This window comes from Quercus suber, unplaced genomic scaffold, assembly GCF_002906115.3.
Source record: "Quercus suber isolate HL8 unplaced genomic scaffold, Cork oak 2.0 scaffold_589, whole genome shotgun sequence".
Lineage (NCBI taxonomy): Eukaryota > Viridiplantae > Streptophyta > Magnoliopsida > Fagales > Fagaceae > Quercus > Quercus suber.
Window position 1 is genome coordinate 1 of NW_027070034.1, and position 19198 is coordinate 19198.

The 19198-nt window shown below is 32.2% G+C and overlaps 1 protein-coding gene and 1 long non-coding RNA gene across 2 annotated transcripts; one reads left to right on the forward strand and one right to left on the reverse strand.

Annotated features, from left to right (window-relative positions):
• Positions 1-8742: 8742 nt before the first annotated feature.
• LOC136063883 (uncharacterized) lies at positions 8743-11969 on the forward strand. The gene is made up of 2 exons (XR_010625539.1): positions 8743-11402; positions 11739-11969. It is a non-coding gene; the product is annotated as an uncharacterized LOC136063883 (long non-coding RNA).
• Positions 11970-16849: 4880 nt separating this feature from the next.
• LOC112007517 (uncharacterized) lies at positions 16850-18973 on the reverse strand. The gene is made up of 4 exons (XM_024039870.1): positions 18833-18973; positions 18404-18658; positions 17736-18128; positions 16850-17674 (listed from the first exon to the last, which is right to left on the reverse strand). The coding sequence occupies exons 1-4, from the start codon at positions 18971-18973 to the stop codon at positions 16850-16852; spliced, it is 1614 nt and encodes a 537-aa protein (XP_023895638.1).
• Positions 18974-19198: the final 225 nt, after the last annotated feature.

Genomic DNA, 19198 nt, shown 5'->3' on the forward strand with positions numbered 1-19198 from the left:
TTTTTTTTTTTGGAGAAGTGCAACATTCACAATATTTTTCACAACAAATGCTAGGTGTTAAGTTGCTTCTTATTTTCTATTTGAACCCACCACTATATTATTTTTTTTGCCATCAATAATAGGCTATAAAAACTTGCTACATAGGATTTGTCGTAAAAGTGTAGTAAAAAATGTTGTGGACGTAACATTTCTCTCTCTTTTTTGTTTGTTTTTCATTTGATAAAAAAAATATTATTTTATTTATTAGCTATAAATAACTCTATGGGTTAAATTTTGGAGGCCTTTTTTTTACTTAGGGTCTTAGACGACCACATCAATTGTATCTAGCATTCAGTAGTCACTGGCTGACTTTCTTGTGTGAGAAGCAGAATTTAATAACTTTCTAGAGAAACCCAATATGCTGGGATAAATATTATTAAGAAAACAAATGATAAATGAAGCACATAGTTATCAAGGCACTAGAGTATGGTGCCTTTTCAATGTGGGTATAACGTAGAAGTCGAAATATATTAAGTTGTGATGCAATTGGGTGAAATTATCAACTTTTATGTCTTTATCAGTGAAAGACAGCCAAAATTCTGGGATAAAATGGGCTTTCGCCTTTTTTGGGCAAATTATATAGGGAAATGCCATCATTTTCAAATTAAATAGGGAAATGCCCATTTTTTAAAACTCGATTTTTGATAAATCGAGTTAGGCCCTATAGTAGCGTTTTTAAGGAGCTTATAGTAACGTTTTAAGGACCTATAGTGATTTTTTTAACTCAACTTCAATGAAATCGAGTTATAGGCAATGAAATTAACCTATAGTGGCATTTTTTTTCCCTATAACTCAATTTCTTTAAAGTCGAGTTAAAAAAAACGTCACTATAGGTCTTTAAAACGTCACTATAGGCTCCTTAAAACGCCACTATAGGGCTTCATAATTTTTTTTTTCTAACTCAATTTATCAAAAATTGAGTTTTAAAAAAGATGAATTTTCCTATTTAGTTTGAGAAATGGGGCATTTTTCTATATAATTTGCCCGAAAAGGACAGAAGCCCATTTTGTCCCAAAATTCTGCATTAAAGTCAGTCAAGGCAAGAATCCCAGCCTTGTAAGGCCTAAGGGGTTAATGGCCTAAAGAAATTCAACCCCAAGAAAAATACACTCCAAATTTCCACTATAATCTTCACTGTTTTAGCATTACCAATCGTTGGGTCCATTATAAAATAACCCCTTGATGCCGCTACTCTGCTAGGCATGATCCCAACATATTCTGGATTTCAAGCCTGAAACAACATGCGGAAACCATAATATTATATTATGAAGTTTATTTAAATGAATAATACCCACTCAAAGAAATAAAAAGTTCAATATAACCAAGAAATGCATCAACAATGTTCGTTACTTTTTTTTTTTAATAATATTTTTTTAAACCTCAGTAATTAATTTACTATTTGATTTTCTGCTACAATTTCAAGGTAAGGTGAGCTGTATAAAAAACAGCAAGTCTGATTCATATTCTGAATTCAATTAAACCATAAAAAATGATAAATATGATGTCTAAGTATCAAATGAATTATTAATGATACCCATTCCTTTATTTTGTCTACAAATGAAATAAGAAAATATTATGTTTGGTTACAGTTTTTGTTTTCTATTTTCAAAAACTTGTTTTAGGGAATATAAAGAAAAAATAATTTTCTTGTATTTTTGAAATAAAAAATATGTTTGGTTAGTTAAAATTAAGAAAGATAGTTTTTTTGAAGAAAAAAATAGAAAATATTAAAATATGTTGTTACTAGGATTTGAACTCTAATGCTAACTCATTAAATAAGACAAATTTATTAAATTAAATGCGTGTTTTCATTGACTTTTGAAAATTAGAAACTAAAAATAGTCTTTTATATGTTTTCAAGTTCCTTCATAAATTGAGTTTTGAGAACAATTTTTGTTTTCTGTCCATTTTGGGTTGCCAAACAAGTTTTTTAGTCTAAAAAAAATAAAAAATTGTTTTTGGAAACAGAAAATAAAGAAAAAAACAGTTACCAAACATACCTATATTATTCACCTTTCCTTCTTCCCATTTTTCTCTTATCCAAACTTATAAAGGGAAATATTTTATTTGTTTCATTTCTTTCCTTTACACAATTTTTTTTTAATAATTTTTTTATGAACACAAAATGGGTAGAGGGAAGTGACTTGAGTTGGCGTATTTCACTTGGGCGTCACTATAGTGACACTTTACCTGCTAGGCTCGGGTCTACGAGAGTAGAAAATTCAGATGAGCCATAGCTTTACACCTTTCCCCTTTTCTCTTTCCTTCCCTTTTAGTAAATGCTGTCAAGTAGGATGTCAGGGACTTCAACACAAAAGGTTCCTAGATCCCGACCTAAACTTTATTTTTGATACCATAAAAGGCCGGCCTTAGTATGGTATTAAAAAACAAAAAAAGGAAAAAGTCCAACCTTAGCATTTAATAAAGTTTAAAAGAATAAATGAAGTAGGTCACCATATATAAATACTTGCTATTGCCATGCATCTTTGCTATAAATGACATTAAACATTATCATGTCTCCCAAATTTATTTATTTCTTTTTCATCTTCTTCATTGTCATTCTTGTCGTAAACGCAAGTGAGTACTTTCACATCTTCACCATGATCATTATATGTATTGTTGCTTAATTTGTAAAAACTGAGTACATTGTATTAGTGTAAGCACATTTGATTGTTTGAACTTTGATGTTAAGTTTTCTTCAAATCAATTACCACTCCATTTATGTAATATGAATTTCTAATGAAGTTTGTTTCTTTCCTGTCTTTATAGGTATTTCTTCTTCTTCTTCTTCTAAGAAACGAGGAAGCATAGTAGATTGCAATTTAACTCCTTCAAATCCAGACTGCTGGTACTTTTACTATGAACAAAAAAGTCAAACTTGGACTGGACTTTGCATGAATTCAAGGCATTGTTACCGACAATGTAATATGGGAGGGGGCTAAGAGTGGAAGGTGCAAAGGGCTTTTAATAAAAAGTTGTTACTGCACCTTCCCCCGCCCATAATATTTTTGAAAATTTTGATTTGTAGTGAACTAAAATGTAATTTTCATTTCTTAAGAATTCCAATCTTATAGTGGAGCATCTTATTAGTGAATTTCATCATGCTTTTCAACTAATACTGTATATAATCTTCACCCTCAGTTTTTGTCAAAATTAAATTGAGCTCAAATAATAGACATTGTTAATCCAAAGGCCATGGGAATTGCAAGAATTAAACGGGTTTGTCCCAATGAGATGGTGGATCAACTAACTTCATCAATTGAAAGACTAATTCTACGAAAAACGCTCTTTGATCGAACTTTGACTAAAGTTTGATCCGGTTTAACTGATAGTTAAACAAGCTCTAAAATTCACCGAAACACTAAATTCAGTAAATTGCATCTTATTACACCCAAATGCACATTCCAAAACACTTCGATCAAGTTTAACCGGGTTCCATGGTTAATTAAAGCTTGACCAAGAGTTGACCGAAAATCTAACAATTCAATAATAAGCATCTAATATTTTCTCCAAATCATAATAAGAACCATTAATTATGAAATACTACAAATTTACGTAATAAAATCTCTTATTACATTAAAGGTTTCAACTCTCAATAATTGGTTCTTAATTACAAAAATCAATACCAAAATAGAAAGGAATTACTAATCAACACTAAAACTAACTCCTTCAAAAATCAGCTTATAAGGAAATATTATGAATGTAATTAAACCATTCAAAAATGATAAATATGATATGTAAGTCACAAATGAATTTTTAATGATACCTATTTTATTTTGTCTACAAATGAAACAAGTAAATATATATTCTTCTCCTTTCCTTCTTCCCCCTTTTCTCATACATCCAAACATATAGAAGGAAATAGTTTCTCTCTTTCATTTCTTTCCTTTACCATTACTCTTTTTTCTTTCCCTCCCTTTCCCTTTCCCTAAGGGTCTGTTTAGTTGGGTAAATTTTAGGGAGAATGGAAAAAAGTGGAAAGAAAAAGGTCCCTAGATCCTAACCTAAAGTTTATTTAATGATTGAATCATTTGGATTGTTTGGGAAGAAAAAACAATCCTTTAGACATATTATTTACATATTTATATTGATTTTACAAGTGAGGAAAATGATAAAATATAGAAAATGTTCTTTTAGTTTCCTAGGGATCAAGTTTCATTAAATAATCATTTCATCATGGTGTTTATATATTTACATCAATTTTATAATTGAAGAGAATGATAAGTTCAACAATTAAAGAAAGTGTTTGATTTACTAGCTTTTTAGGAATGGGGCTGTTTGGTATGGCATTTAAAGCAATACTTTTCAGTTTTTAAACAATATTACACATTTTCATACACTTTTTTTCCCACACATATTTCCAAAAAATACAAACAACATTATTAGAACAACGTTACCAAATGACCCTTTCATTAAATAATCATTGATATATTCAATTGTGGAGGCGACCACAATTGAATATAGTACTTATAGCTTGCTAGAAGGCCAATGAGGCAACCAAAGTGGCTTTCCTACATAGGCATTACCTCATTATAAATACTTGCTACCCCCTGGCTTTGTAAAATTTCCTTTAACACTAGTAAAAAAATCACAAATTAAACAAAAAATTTATCACTCCCCCCGGCCCCTTTGAAAATTTAGATTTTATAATTTGCTACACAATTTTTTTAAATAATCCAATAAAAGCCAAACCCCATCAAGCAAAATTGATACAAAATACCCAAAAATAATAAATTTGGTACGATAAAAAACCTTATCTGGTCCATTTCCTTAGCCCATGGCTCTCCCAAATGCTAACAAAACCCTAATTCTTCCTTTAATAGTTTTGTTAGATTTAACTTGGTCCCCTAGAAAAATTTATCAGCTTTGCCACTGCATGTCTCCCAAATCTGTTTATTTATGTTGAAGTGGGCTCGTGTGTGTGGCTTGAATTGCCACAAGCCCAAGTCAATTACAAGTAAACCAAATACAACTTGTAATAGGAATCTAATTAGCCAACTTAACATATGTACCTATATATATGTGATTAGGTGTGCCAAAGTTGATTGAAAAAAAGAAGAGAATTCCTAAAAACCTAACAGCAGTAAGAAGAAGAATAGTGTTTTCTTGTCTTGTGGGTGAGAGAGAGTTAGGGTCACTACAAAAAAAAATGCCTATTAGCGACCAAGAATTTATGACGGACCCAAAAAGCCCTCTCAAAAAATCTTATTTGTGATGGGAAAAATAAAGCCCTCGCAAATACTTGATAAAATGTGAAATATTTGTGACCAACAAAAAAGGCTGTCGCAATTATGTGTTATAGCCGTCACAAATGCTAATATTTTGGAGGGAAATTTTCCCTCCATATTATTTGCGAGGGATAGTTAAAAATCTCTCGCAAAAAGTGTACTATTTGTGACGGTTAAAAAATGCCGTCACTAATACTAAATTATTTGCGAGGGCTAGGATTGACCTTCACAAATAATCATTAAAATGTCAAAAATTTTGGAGGGAAATGTTCTCACCAAATTATTTCCGAGGGCCAATAAAAATCCCTTGTAAAAAGTTTATTTTTTGTGTGGGTTAAAAATATACCCTTACTAAAACTAAATTATTTGCGAGTGTCATGATTGACCTTCGCAAAAAATCATTAAAATATTAATTTTTTTTGGAGATAAAAGTTATTCTAAAATTCAAAAAAATAAAAAAATAAAAAGAAACGCATAAACATATAGCATTTTGTATTCTTTAGATGAACCTTTTGTTTACAGTCTAAAAAAAAAACTATTTATGTACATCCTATATAAGAAATGTATGTCCTTAATTATTTTCTAAACAATTGTACCCATAAAAAAATGATAGCACTTTGAACTTCAAAATGGTAGCCCAAAATTCAAGAATTTCAGCCTTTTGTACTCTCCCTCTCTCTCTCTCTCAAAAGTGAATAAAAATTTCTTCACATTAAAATAATACATAAAAGATGAGTTTATAGATCAAATGGTAAATTACATCCAATTGACATGAAAATTGGCATACATGTTAAGAAAATATAAAATATGTAATCCAATGGTTAAATTTTCAAAATATGAATTCAATAATAAGTTATTGGGCGATGTAACATTTTTTAGAGTTACAACACGTGTAACTTGAACCCAACTCTATATTTCTTAATTTGATGTGAATTTTGACAAATCTACCATTAAATTAAATTATCTTCATATATTTTTCATGCTTATAAAATTTCAAGGTGATCAAATATTAATTGTCATGTCATCAATCAATTGTTTAAATTCAATTTTTTGTAGTTTAAAATAATACATAAAAGATAAGTTTATAGATCAAATGGTAAATTACATCCGATTGGTATGAAAATTGGCATGCATGTTAAGAACATATAGAACATGTAATCCAATAGTTGGATTTTTAAAATATAAATTCAATAACAAGTCATTGGGTGATGTAACATTTTTTAGAGTTACAACACGTGTAACTTGAATCCAACTCTATATTTCTTAATTCGATGTGAATTTTGACAAATCTACCGTTAAATTACATTATCTTTGTATATTTTTCATGCTTACAAAATTTCAAGGTGATCAAAGATCAATAATCATGTCATCAATCAATTGTCTAGATTCAAGTTTTTGTAGTTTAAAATAATGTATAAAAGATAAGTTTATAGTTCAAATGGTAAATTACATCCGATTGACATGAAAATTGGTATGAATGTTAAAAACATATAGAGCATGTAATCCAACGTTTGGATTTTCAAAATATGAATTTAATAATAAGTTATTGGGTGGTGTAAAATTTTTTAGAATTACATCAAGTGTAAATTGGACGCAAACCTACATTTCTTAATTTGATGTGAATTTTAACAAACCTACCGTTAGATTATATTATCTTTGTATATTTTTCATGCTTACAAAATTTCAAGGTGATCAAAGATCAATAGTCATGTCATCAATTAATTGTCTAGATTCAAGTTTTTGTAGTTTAAAATAATACATAAAAGATAAGTTTATAGATCAAATGGTAAATTATATCCAATTGGCATGCATGTTAAGAACATATAGAGCATATAATCTAACGGTTGGATTTTCAAAATATGAATTCAATAATAAGTTATTGAGTGATGTAAAATTTTTTAAAATTACATCAAGTATAACTTGAACCCAAACTTATATTTCTTAATTCAATGTGAATTTTGACAAATCTGCTGTTAGATTACATTATCTTCATATATTTTTCATGCTTACAAAATTTTAAGGTAATCAAAGATTAATAGTCATGTCATCAATCAATTGTCTAGATTCAAGTTTTGTAATTTAAAATAATGCATAAAATATAAGTTTATAGATCAAATGGTAAATTACATCCGATTGGCATGAAAATTGGCATGCATGTTAAGAACATATAGAGCATGTAATCCAATGGTTGGATTTTCAAAATATGAATTCAATAATAAGTTATTGGGTGGTGTAACATTTTTTAGAATTACAACAAGTGTAACAAAACGAGTTCATAGATTACAAATGGTAAATTAGATCGTGAATTTTGACAATAATAATTCAATAATAATTCGATGTGAATTTTGACAAATTTATCGTTAGATTACATTATCTTCGTATATTTTTCATGCTTACAAAATTTAAAATTGATCAAAGATTAATAGTCAGGCCATCAATCAATTGTCTAGATTCAAGTTTTAGTAGTTTAAAATAATGCATAAAAAACGAGTTCATAGATCAAATGGTAAATTACATCCGATTGACATGAAAATTGGCATGCATGTTAAGAATATATAGAACATATAATCCAATGGTTAGATTTTTAAAATATGAATTCGCTAATATGTTATTGGGTGATATAACATTTTTTAGAGTTACAACACATTTAACTTGAACCCAACTTTATATTTCTTAATACAATATATATATTGATAACCCCCTGTCACTCTTATGTGTGATCCAAACAGATACCTACTTGCAACTTACCTTTAAAATGAAAATTTTGAAAATCAGAACCTCCAATTGACCAAAATGCTATCAAAACTACCAAATGAGCAAAATACTCAAGGAACATCCAAATAATGATACATGTTGCACCAAGAACAATACATGTGTAAAGATATTCATGGTTTTGATTTTAAAGGAAAAAAAAGGTTTTAGTTTGAAAATCGTTTTGAAAAACATGTGACAGCCAGGAGTGACGCTACGATGGAATGAAAATCCCAACATTTCCTAAGTTGCTATCACATTTTGGAGAGACTCCTAGCCACCATCAAGACGCCACATTCTGTAGTGAATGATGTGATTCGTCGATTAATGAGGATTGAACTAAGCGATTACCCAAAAAGAGACCTCCTCCATGATTTCATCAGCCAGTGAGGTTTAATAGTAGACCTATTATGAAATGAGTTTTCCCCAAATCAAATGCCAAGAACCCTTAAATTTAAAATTTTTAATTTATTATATATGATTTAGCTCATTGTGGGAATTACATATTTTTCTTAGCTTATTGTAGTGATTACATATTTTTCTTTTAACATGTGACTTAAGATAATTAATATTTTTTATTATCTAATTCATTTCATTTTTATTTTATTAATTAATCTATGTGTTGCATAGACATGTTTCATAAAAATGTTGCTATATGCTTCCCCCCAATTTTTTCATTGCCGCACAAAATTTCCCCCTATTCTGCATTTCCCACCTTTTTTTCCCCAAAGCCTTTTTCTTTAATTTTTTTTTGTTTCTTTTCATTCGGCTCCCACTTCTCAAGCTCTAAAAAGTTAAAAACTCATTTTTCATTTCCCATCCAATTCCATTTTCTTTTTTTCTCTCTAACCCATTTTCATTTTCACTATGCGGAGCTCTCTCTCGCATCTCCACTGCCCCTAGCAACCTCCCTAGCCCTAGCCGCTGCCACCGCCATCGCCCTAGCTGTAGTTGCCGCCGCCATAGATCTACTCTCTCTCACCTCAGCCACCACCCATTGCCATTAATGGAATAATGATTATTTTCAATTTTCTTAGTATTTTTCTTATCATTGTTATTGTTTTTTTCTCCAGGATAGAAGCTTTACTTTCATTTTGAAGACACCCCCTGCTTCATTTCTGCTCTTAAAAGTTGCAGGTATGCTTCTTTAACAATGCCCATTATGTGTTTGATTGTTTTACCCTTCGTTTGTTTGGCATTTACTGAATGTGATTAAGCATCTAATTCCTAGATTTTAACAGTGTGTTTCAGGGCTATTACCAATTTGATGTAGTAACTTATTGAGTGGTTATTACTTGAATCAAGCCTCATTTTCATACATCCAACATGTAATGTTACAGCTTACAAGTAGAATCTAGAAAACTAAAATTTTTTCATCACTGATGTTTTCATATGGGAAAATATACTTATTTGAAAAAGTGGAGCATCTTCGATTTGATTTCGGCATTGACTCTGGTTGTGCTAGATGAAAAGTGAACTCATTATTATCTTGCTAAGGGCTCATTAGAATACTCAGAATGGAGAAATTGTGCGGAAAGTTTACTATGCTTTTTGAAAGGCCTCTTAAATGAAATACTCATCTACAAACATAACAAGCGAGCACCTGTCAGTGGCTCCGGACCATAAATTTTGAGATGCTTAAATCCTAATGAACAACAAATATGATGATGAACTTTAAAGGGGAGAGTTTGGAATAATTTGATTGTGTTCTATACAATTAATTTGAGGTGGAAAAAGTGCTCGATCCTTTAAGTTCTTCATTTGATCATCTCTCAAACCCACACTCACTGTAAGTTCTTCTTCTTTTCTTTCTAAAGGTTTTTTTTTTTTTTTTTTTTTAATTTTTTTTTTGGTTAATTAATAGAGAGAATGTCGGGCAATGCTTTTAAGATCTCACACTAAAGGTATTCTATTTCAGAAAGTCTTACATTTTATTTAACTGTCATCTTGTATCAGCAATGTTTCAATAGCTTGTTAGACTCTGCCTCACTTGGTAATGTTCCTATTGTTATCTATTGGAGGGTGAAAGAATTCCTCGCTGGTTTGATTGATGATAGCCGGCCCTAATTTAATTGGGATTAATACTTAGTTGAGCGGAGTTGAATTGCTTTGATTGGTGAGTGTTCATTACTTCATTTAGAACCTACCAACTCATGTGTACTTCTAGAATGGAGCTGTCCAGTGAATGAAACGACTAATTACGTCCATTGTATACTTCTGTTTCATAATTGCAAGAGTTGCAAGAATTTCTGTCCTACAACATGATTTTTGCAACCTGAAAGGGCCTTCTAACTGTGTTGCTGAAATATATTATGAATGTTAAATAGTGTCTTATCATCAAGTACACTGCTTCCTGTGGTCATTAAAAAACATTCTTTGGTGACAAATGCACCTTAAGTTACCTTTGTTAGTAAGTTGACACCAAAAGTATGCTCTGCTGCATCTTAGTAACCTGCTGAGCCAGCCTTGAATCGACTCAACATTTGACATTGCTATAATGAAGTTGGGAAAAGCAAATTTCAGGTCTGATGTGGCCTATGATACTATGAAACCCATTAAGCTCTTAACAGCAATGACACTTTGAACCAAATAAGTCAGCTTGGTTTTTGCTGAGGCTGGCAGCGCTGTTGTCATGTTCTCTAACCTAGTTAGAAATAAGCCCACTGACGATGCAAGTTGTGACATTATTCAATTTTACAATGTTGGCTAGTGGTCATTGCTGGGATGTATGGTCACATATACCGACTTCATTTCACTTGTAAGGTATTGGTGGTAATAATAATACTTCTAGTGTTAGTCCTGACACAATTTTTTCTATATTGTTAAACTAACACACAAAATACAACTTATAAACACTAGGCGAATGCTGTTATAAGATGAATGCTAGTAATAGTAGCCAATGTCTAGCATTATATTCCTAAATTAATGCCACTTCCTGAATTGTTTTACAGTACTACATCTAGAATGGCATTAAGAGAATCTTTTCTTCATCTTCATGGCTTATATTTAATTTGATGTTTACACATATTTCAACTGAGTTTAATTAGTTACAGATACTTGAGGTTCCAAGTTTATTAGAAAATGGATCCTTAGTTGTGAAGAAACAAATATTACAACAAAAGCAGGTGTACTCAAAAACTCATAGTGGTGGTTGCTGCTCTTGATCTAAATGTTGCATGCCAAGGTACAACACCAAAAACTACAACTTGCTGCAACAAAACAGAAGACCTCAAGAAGTGGCAGAATTGTTGTTTGATATAGTATGTTGTGAATTTTGTAAGTTATTTTTTATTATGCTCAAAAGACCTCAAGAATGGTCCTTCCTTCATTCCTACACCCTTTTGGAAAAAGATGGTGGATAAATGGATGGATGGAGAATGAGGGGTGAGTATAAATGAAATACATGTCATAAATTCTCTCTATCTCTCTTGCACTCTCTCTAACCATTATTTGTGGTTTACATTTTTCACAATTGTTATATTATTTTAATTTATAATTAATTTTGATAGTGGTTTAAGTAATCAAATTAAATTATTATTATTGTTAAATTAAAAAAAAAAAGTTATTATTGTTTATGATATATTATATGATTATATTTGATATAGTAATATGTGTACTTATTTACTGAAGCATTGATACAAATACAAATTCACTTTAATTGTTTCATTTTAACTCATGTTTAATGCTTCTTCTTTTTTTTTTCTTTTTTTTTTTTTTAAGGATGTTACTAGCAGAGATGAAGAGGACAACTCAAACAATAACATGGAGGTCGAAAGCAACTTGGAGGGTGACCTAGAGGAAAACTAATATAGATCTTTTCATAATTCTAGTTGTTTTAAAACAATATTTTTATGTCATGGTTTAATTTCAGGATTTCTTTGTATATTCTATATTTTAAAGTTTGAACTTATAAGAATTTTTATGTTTCAATGGATCAATTTTTAGTAATCATTGTACTATTGTAATAGGATAGTTAAACAAAAATGATATAAAATAAATTAAAAATAAATAAATAATAAAATATTTAAGATATTATATAGGATAGTTAAACAAAAATGATATAAAATAAATTAAAAATAAATAAATAATAAAATATTTAAGATATTATATAAAATATTATCACTGACATAAAAATTTGATCATAAATAACTTTATAGTGACGACAAAGTCCCTCACAATTTATAAAATAGCAACGCCATTTAACCCCCTTGCAAAAACGTTTTAAGTGACAGCTTAACGTCGTCACTATTATTTCTAATTAATTGTGAGGGGATAAAAGCCCTCACAAATAAATTTTAGCGACGACACTATTTGTCTTTAAAAAGTATGTCATCAATTTGGAATTCGCAAATAATTAATTGTGAGAGTATGAAGGTCCTCACAAATAGTTATTAACGATGATTGCGTCTTCTCGCTAAAAATAAGTCGTCACTTTTCTCGTCGTTTGGTAATATATTTGTGAGGGAAAATTTGTTCAATAACGATAGTGGAATGCCCTCATAAATTATTTATTTGCGAATATATGGTCGCAAAATCTCTTTTAGTGACAAGTGCAAATACGACAGCCTTCGAGAGCCATATGCCCTTGCTAATAACCTTTTTCGACGATATTTGAATTTTTGCGAGGGAATATGGCCTTCGCTAGTAGACTCTTTTCTTGTAGTGGGTGTATTGGGATTTGGGTCTCTTGAGAGTATTCTTGTGCACTATTGTATCTTCCTATTTTTTATAGTGAAATTTCTCCGTTGTCTCTGCGGAGGTAGGCAATTTGCTGAACCACGTAAATTCTTGGTATCAGACCTAGGTTAGGATTCAATCCTTTGAATACAGTAAAAATGTCAAGCACAAAGTATGATGTAGAGAAGTTTTATGGTAAGAGAAATTTTTCACTTTGGCAAAGGCGGATGAAGGATCTCCTAATTCAACAAGGAGTTCATAAGGCCTTGCTTGGGAAGGAGAAGAAACCAGAAAAAATGAAGGATGTCGAATGGGTAGAGATGGATGAGAAAGAAACTAGTGCTATTCGTCTCAACCTAGGTGATGAGATCAATCACAACATCCTAGAAGCAAAGACTAGAAGGTTTGGAAAAAACTAGAAGGTTTTTATATGAGAAAGAATCTGACGAACAAGTTGTACGTGAAGAAACAATTGTATAGTTTGCATATGAAGGAGGGTTCTAATCTGTTGGAGCATCTCAACACATTTAATATGTTGAACACCCAACTGTCAAGTTTTGTGGTGAATTATGAGGATGAAGATAAAGCGTTACTCTTATTAGCGTCGCTTCCTACTTCTTTTGATCATCTAGTGACTACATTGATGTACGGGAAAGAGACTATAGTACTCGAGGAGGTGACTAGTGCTCTCTTGTCACACATAAAGATGAAGCAAGATGGTGATGGTTCTCAGGCTGATGGACTTATTGTAAAGTCTAAGTCAAGCAATAGAGGTAGAAGTAGGTTAAAAGGACGAAACTCCAACAGGAACAGATCACAGTCTAAATCATGTGCGAAGAAAGATGTGGAGTGCTTTTAATGTCATAAGAAAGGGCACTACAAGAATCAGTGTAAAGAGTAGAAAGAGCATTTCGAGGAGAAGAAGAATGGAAAGAAGCCCTTAGAATCAGCTAGTGTTGCTGAAGAAACATTAGATGACAGTGAAGTTGGTGTAGATTTACTTTTAGTTTCATCAGGTGACAATGTTCTATTGGAATCTTGGGTTTTAGATTCAACATGCTTATATCATATGACTCCAAAGGAAGATTGGTTTGACACGTATAAGCCTTACAACGGTGGTATGGTCCAAATGGGTAATGATGCTACATGCTCAGTTATTGGAATTGGTACCATGAAGATCAAGATGTTTGACGGAGTTATGAGAGTTCTTAGTAATGTCAGACATGTTCCAGATCTTAGGAAGAATTTAATTTCTTTAGGAGTATTGGATCATTTGGGCTATTCATACTTATCAAAGGGTAGAATGCGTGAAGATTACCAAAGGTGCTTTGATGGTGATGAAGGGACAGAAAGTAAGCACGCTTTACAGATTGATTGGAAACACAGTTGTAGGAAGAGTTGCAGTCACCACTGTGGTGGAGTCTAGCACTGACGACACAAAATTATGGCATATGTGACTTGGCCATATTGGTGAATGTGGTATGTTAGAGTTGCACAACAGAAATTTATTGAAAGGGGTGAAGACATGCAAACTAGACTTCTGCAAGTATTGTGTGTATAGGAAGCAGCATAGAGTCAGTTTCAAGACAAGCTCTCATATAAGTAAGCGTGTTCTTGACTACATTCATTCAGATGTTTGGGGTCTGGTATTAGTTTCTTCTCATAGTGGTGCTCAATATTTCGTCAGTTTCATTGATGACTACTCTAGAAAGGTATGGATTTATTTTATGAAGGATAAGTTTGATGTGTTTGGCATATTTAAAAAGTGGAAAGTTCAAGTTAAGAATCAGACTGGCAAGAAAATAAAATACCTTAGAACAAATAATGGATTAGAGTATAGAGATAAAGAATTCATAAGATTTTGTGAATTAGAAGACATTACTCGTCACTTCACAGTTAAAGGAACTCCATAACAGAATGAGGTTGCAGAGAGAATGAACAGAACCTTAGTAGAAAGAGCTAGATGCATGAGATTGAATGCAGGGTTGCCTAAGGTGCTTTGGGTAGAGATAGTTAACACAACATGCTTCATTATTAATAGATCTCCATCATCAACCATAGATTTCAAGATTCCAGAAGAGGTTTGGTCAGGTAGACCAGTTGATTATTCGAGCCTAAATTTTTTTGGTTGTCCCGCTTATTTGCATGTGCAGAGTGGAGAGCATTTTAAATTGGATTCGAAGCCAAGAAAATGTGTATTTCATGGTTTTGAAAAAGATGTTAAAGGCTACAGGCTTTGGGATCCAATCTCAAAGAAAATGGTGATCAACAGAGATGTCATATTTGATGAAGCCTTTATGTTGAAACAGAATGAAGCAAAGACATATGATGATAGTCCACAGGAGAAATTAGCTGTTGAGGTGGAGTTTCATGAGAATAGTTCACCTAGTGATAAGGGTGATGCTGAGATTGATTCACAGCAGCAATAAGAAGAGTTTTATTCAATTGCTAAAGGTAGAGAGAAGCAGGTTCACAAAGCACCACGGAGATATGGCTTTGAAGACATGGTTAGCTTTGCTCTCATAACTAGCAGTGGAGATCCATTGTCTTACAGGGATGTAGAAGAGATGAGGTCACTACAAAAGAATAAGACTTGGGAATCCTCTAGTATGTTGACAAAGCCAGTTCCAACAGACAAGTTTAAGGGCTACTTGGACTTGATTGGTGTTTGCAACTTGTGAGCCCTTAAGGACTAAGGTGGAGGCGATGGAGGAGTTTGCTTATGTACCTTGATCAATTCAAGCCAATGTGGAGATTTGTTGAAGTGGGCCCGTGTGTGTGGCTTGAATTGCCACAAGCCCAAGTCAATTACAAGTAAACCAAATACAACTTGTAATAGGAATCTCATTAGCCGACTTAACATATGTACCTATATATATGTGATTAGGTACGGCAAAGTTGATTGAAAAAAGAAAAGAAAAAAAAGAGAGAATTCCTAAAAACCTAGCAGTAACCGCATAAGAAGAAGAATAGTGCTTTCTTGTCTTGTGGGTGAGAGAGAATTAGGGTGTATTGGGATTTGGGTTTCTTGAGAGTGTTCTTGTGTACTATTGTATCTCCTTATTTTTTATAGTGAAATTTCTCCGTCGTCTCCTTAGAAGTAGGCAGTTTGCCGAACCACGTAAATTCTTGTGTTCTTTGTGTGTGCTTGTTATTTAGTTTCCGCTTATTTACTATTATTGATTTGCGTCCTGGGATGTTACCTGCACAACAATTTATTTTACATCCTTTTCATTGTCATCGTTGCTGTAAACCCAAGTGAGTACTTTTTCACATTTTCAACTGAGTACATTGTACTAGGTAGTGTGAGCACATTTGATTGTTATAGGTTAAGTTTTCTTTGGATCAATCTTCACTCCATTATGTAATATTAATTTTTAATGAAGTTTCTTTACTGACGTGCCTTATATATAGGTTTTTATTTTTCCGAGGAAGAGGCATGCGTACAATATTGCGTAGTACACAAAAAATCTTGCCAGATAACTTCTACAAGATGCTTTAACTTATACGTTATACGTAGAAGCCAAACTTGAAGTGGATTTTGCATGTTTTCAAGTCATTATTCCAAAATTCATCGTCTGAGATCCATATCCGGGGCTTGAAAACTTTAAATATCCCAAGGAGGCCAAAATGGGCAAATTTCCTTTTCGTGCAAGCAGGGACGGAACCAGGATTTGAACTTTGGGGAGGGGGGGCAAAGCTTAAAACAATTTTTTTATGAAAATAAAAACTAACACCTATTTCATATTAAAAAAAAAATATTACATATAAAATAAGTGTTTCTTAAACATTTGATATTATAAAAATGTCGACAAAGTATAACATACAAAATAAGTTTTTTTTTAAACATTTCAACAAATTTATCAAAATGGAACTCGACGCTTTTTTAAGTCTTGAAAATCGTCTATGATTGATTCTGTACCAAATTTTGCAGCAATCTCCTTCTCAATGTACAAAATCATAGAGTCCATTAGAAAATCATCTTACATCTTGTTGTGAAGCCTATTCTTGATAATATTCATGGCTGAAAATGCTCGCTCTGTAGTTGCAGTAGAAATTGGAAGAGTAAGCACAAGTGTAATCAATCTATAAATATATGGGTAAAATAATGATTTTCGGGTTTTTACCAACCATTGGCACAACTCAGAAATACTTTATAGCTTCTTGAAGTCCGGATGCCGTACTACATTGTGCTCATAATGATCAACTTCTGTCTTTAAAAATTTCATTTCTTGATTTGTGAAGTCTTTTGGATAAAACTTGCTTACTAACAACAAAATGTCTATACTTCTAAAGGACTCACGTGCCTCTTTAGGATCAAGAGCTAAACTAAGATTAAGCAATTCCACCGCATGCTTACTAAACCGATGATTTAATTCTTGTAATATAGAATCTATTGTAGCATAAAAAATATCTACCCGATAATGATGCTCAATTGTGAAGTCATCTTGTTGATAACGAGCTAGACCTCCTCTCTCAACATAACGAGCATTCATATCTGGGACGTCTATGTCACGTACCTCACAAAATGATTTCACAGTGGTAAGTAAATTATCCCACTCTTCATCTCTGAATTTTTGAACAAGTGCTTTAGTGGATGAAACAAAATTCATCGCATTTAAAATGTCTTGAGACTGACACTGCAAAGCTTGACAAAGTGCATCAGTGATCTTCATAATTTCTTTCATGAGATGCAAAATGAACACAAATTCAAAAGAAATCATAGCATGATAACATGAGTATGCTGCTTCTCGTTGGGAAGTAGTATTTCCTTCCTTGATGATCTTAAGTAAAATTTCACATGTTGGACTGAATATATTTACCAAGCTAGAAATTGATCTCAAGTGAGAACCCCAACGAGTATCTCCAGCCCGTTGTAATGTGCTAATCTGATTAAGTCCTCTTCCAGTTTCAAGCTCACCAATTTCAACAAAATATGCAATTTGATCAGCATAAGATTTTTTTAGTTGCTCAGTACGCTTGCATAAAGCACCAACAACATTGACAATTGATGATAGTCTATTAAAAAAAACTTTGAACAAGAATAACTTCTTTTGATGCTGCCACTAATGCTAATTGCAAGCGATGTGCAAAACAATGAATGTAGTAAGCATATGGAAAATCATTTGAAACCAAAGCTTTTAATTCATTCCACTCAACTCGCATGTTTCTTGCACCATCATATCCTTGCCCTCGAATATCTTGAATATCCAAACTATGATGTGACAAGATAGAATATATTTCATTTTTTAGGGTTAATGCCGTAGTATCGGGGACATAAACTACCCCAAAAAAACGTTCTCGAACAAAACCATCTTTGTCTACAAATCTTATAACAATAGCCATTTGCTCCTTCATTGCCTCATCACGAGCTTCATCAACAATTAGACAAAACTTTGCATCACCAATTTCTTCACGAATTGCCTTCTTCACCTTGTTTGAAAATACATGTAAGATTTCCTATTGGATTTTTGGTGATTTGTAAGAGGCATTTTTGGGAGCTTTCTCTATCGCTTCTGCAACATATTCATTATATGATACCACCAAATCCAATATTCAAGAAAATTCCCACGATTAATTGAATCAGAACTTTCATCTCGTCCTCTAAAAGCAAGTCCTTGAAATGCAAGCACTTTGACAACATCAATTGAGGCCTTTAACCGCAATCGATTGCTTGCAATTTGATCAGAATTGAAATTTTCAAGTACCTTTTGTATGTCTTGAGACTGGTTCATCAAATCTATCATGGCTTGCTCGGAAGCTCTATGAAAAGAGTTAGGTTCTTTCCCCATATGATTCAAAAAGGAACAATTATTTCCATCATTAACTTTCTTCCAATTTCGAAATCCATCCTTGGTGAATACATGACTCCCAGAATTCCTAGTTGGCTTGTCAAAGAGAAAGCATGGTAGACAAAAAGCAGCATCTTTACTAGGTGAATATTCAAGCCATTTACTAAATTCCTTTATTGCAAACCAGGAATGTTTAAATTTACGAGAATGATGTCCAAATTTAGTTTTCTTGTACTCATCTAGTTTAGGTTGATATGGACCAAGTTTAATGTAAGCTCGTTGAATTTCATCTCGTTCATTAGCATCATATTCCTATATTTGCTTACGCATTCCAGGATCACGCACAAAATCTGTACCGTCAATGGTGACATTTGGAACTTCTGTTTGGAGATTTTCAGAAACTGGGACATCAACACTAGGGGTTGGAAATCTTGCATCACCAGCTATGACTTTAGGATCATGCACAAAACCTGTACTTTCGTCCATGGTGACATTTGGAACTTCTGTTTGAAGATTTTCAGAAACTGGGACATCAACGCTAGGGGTTGGAAATCTTGCATCATCAGCTATGACTTCAGAATTATTTAGATTTTTTTCTTTTGAAAAAATTTAATATTGTAGTGGACTTACTCATGATCTACAAATTTTTTTAAAAAAAAGTTTCATTATTTCCATATTTCGTAGTTTTATACACCAACTAAAAAAAAGGGA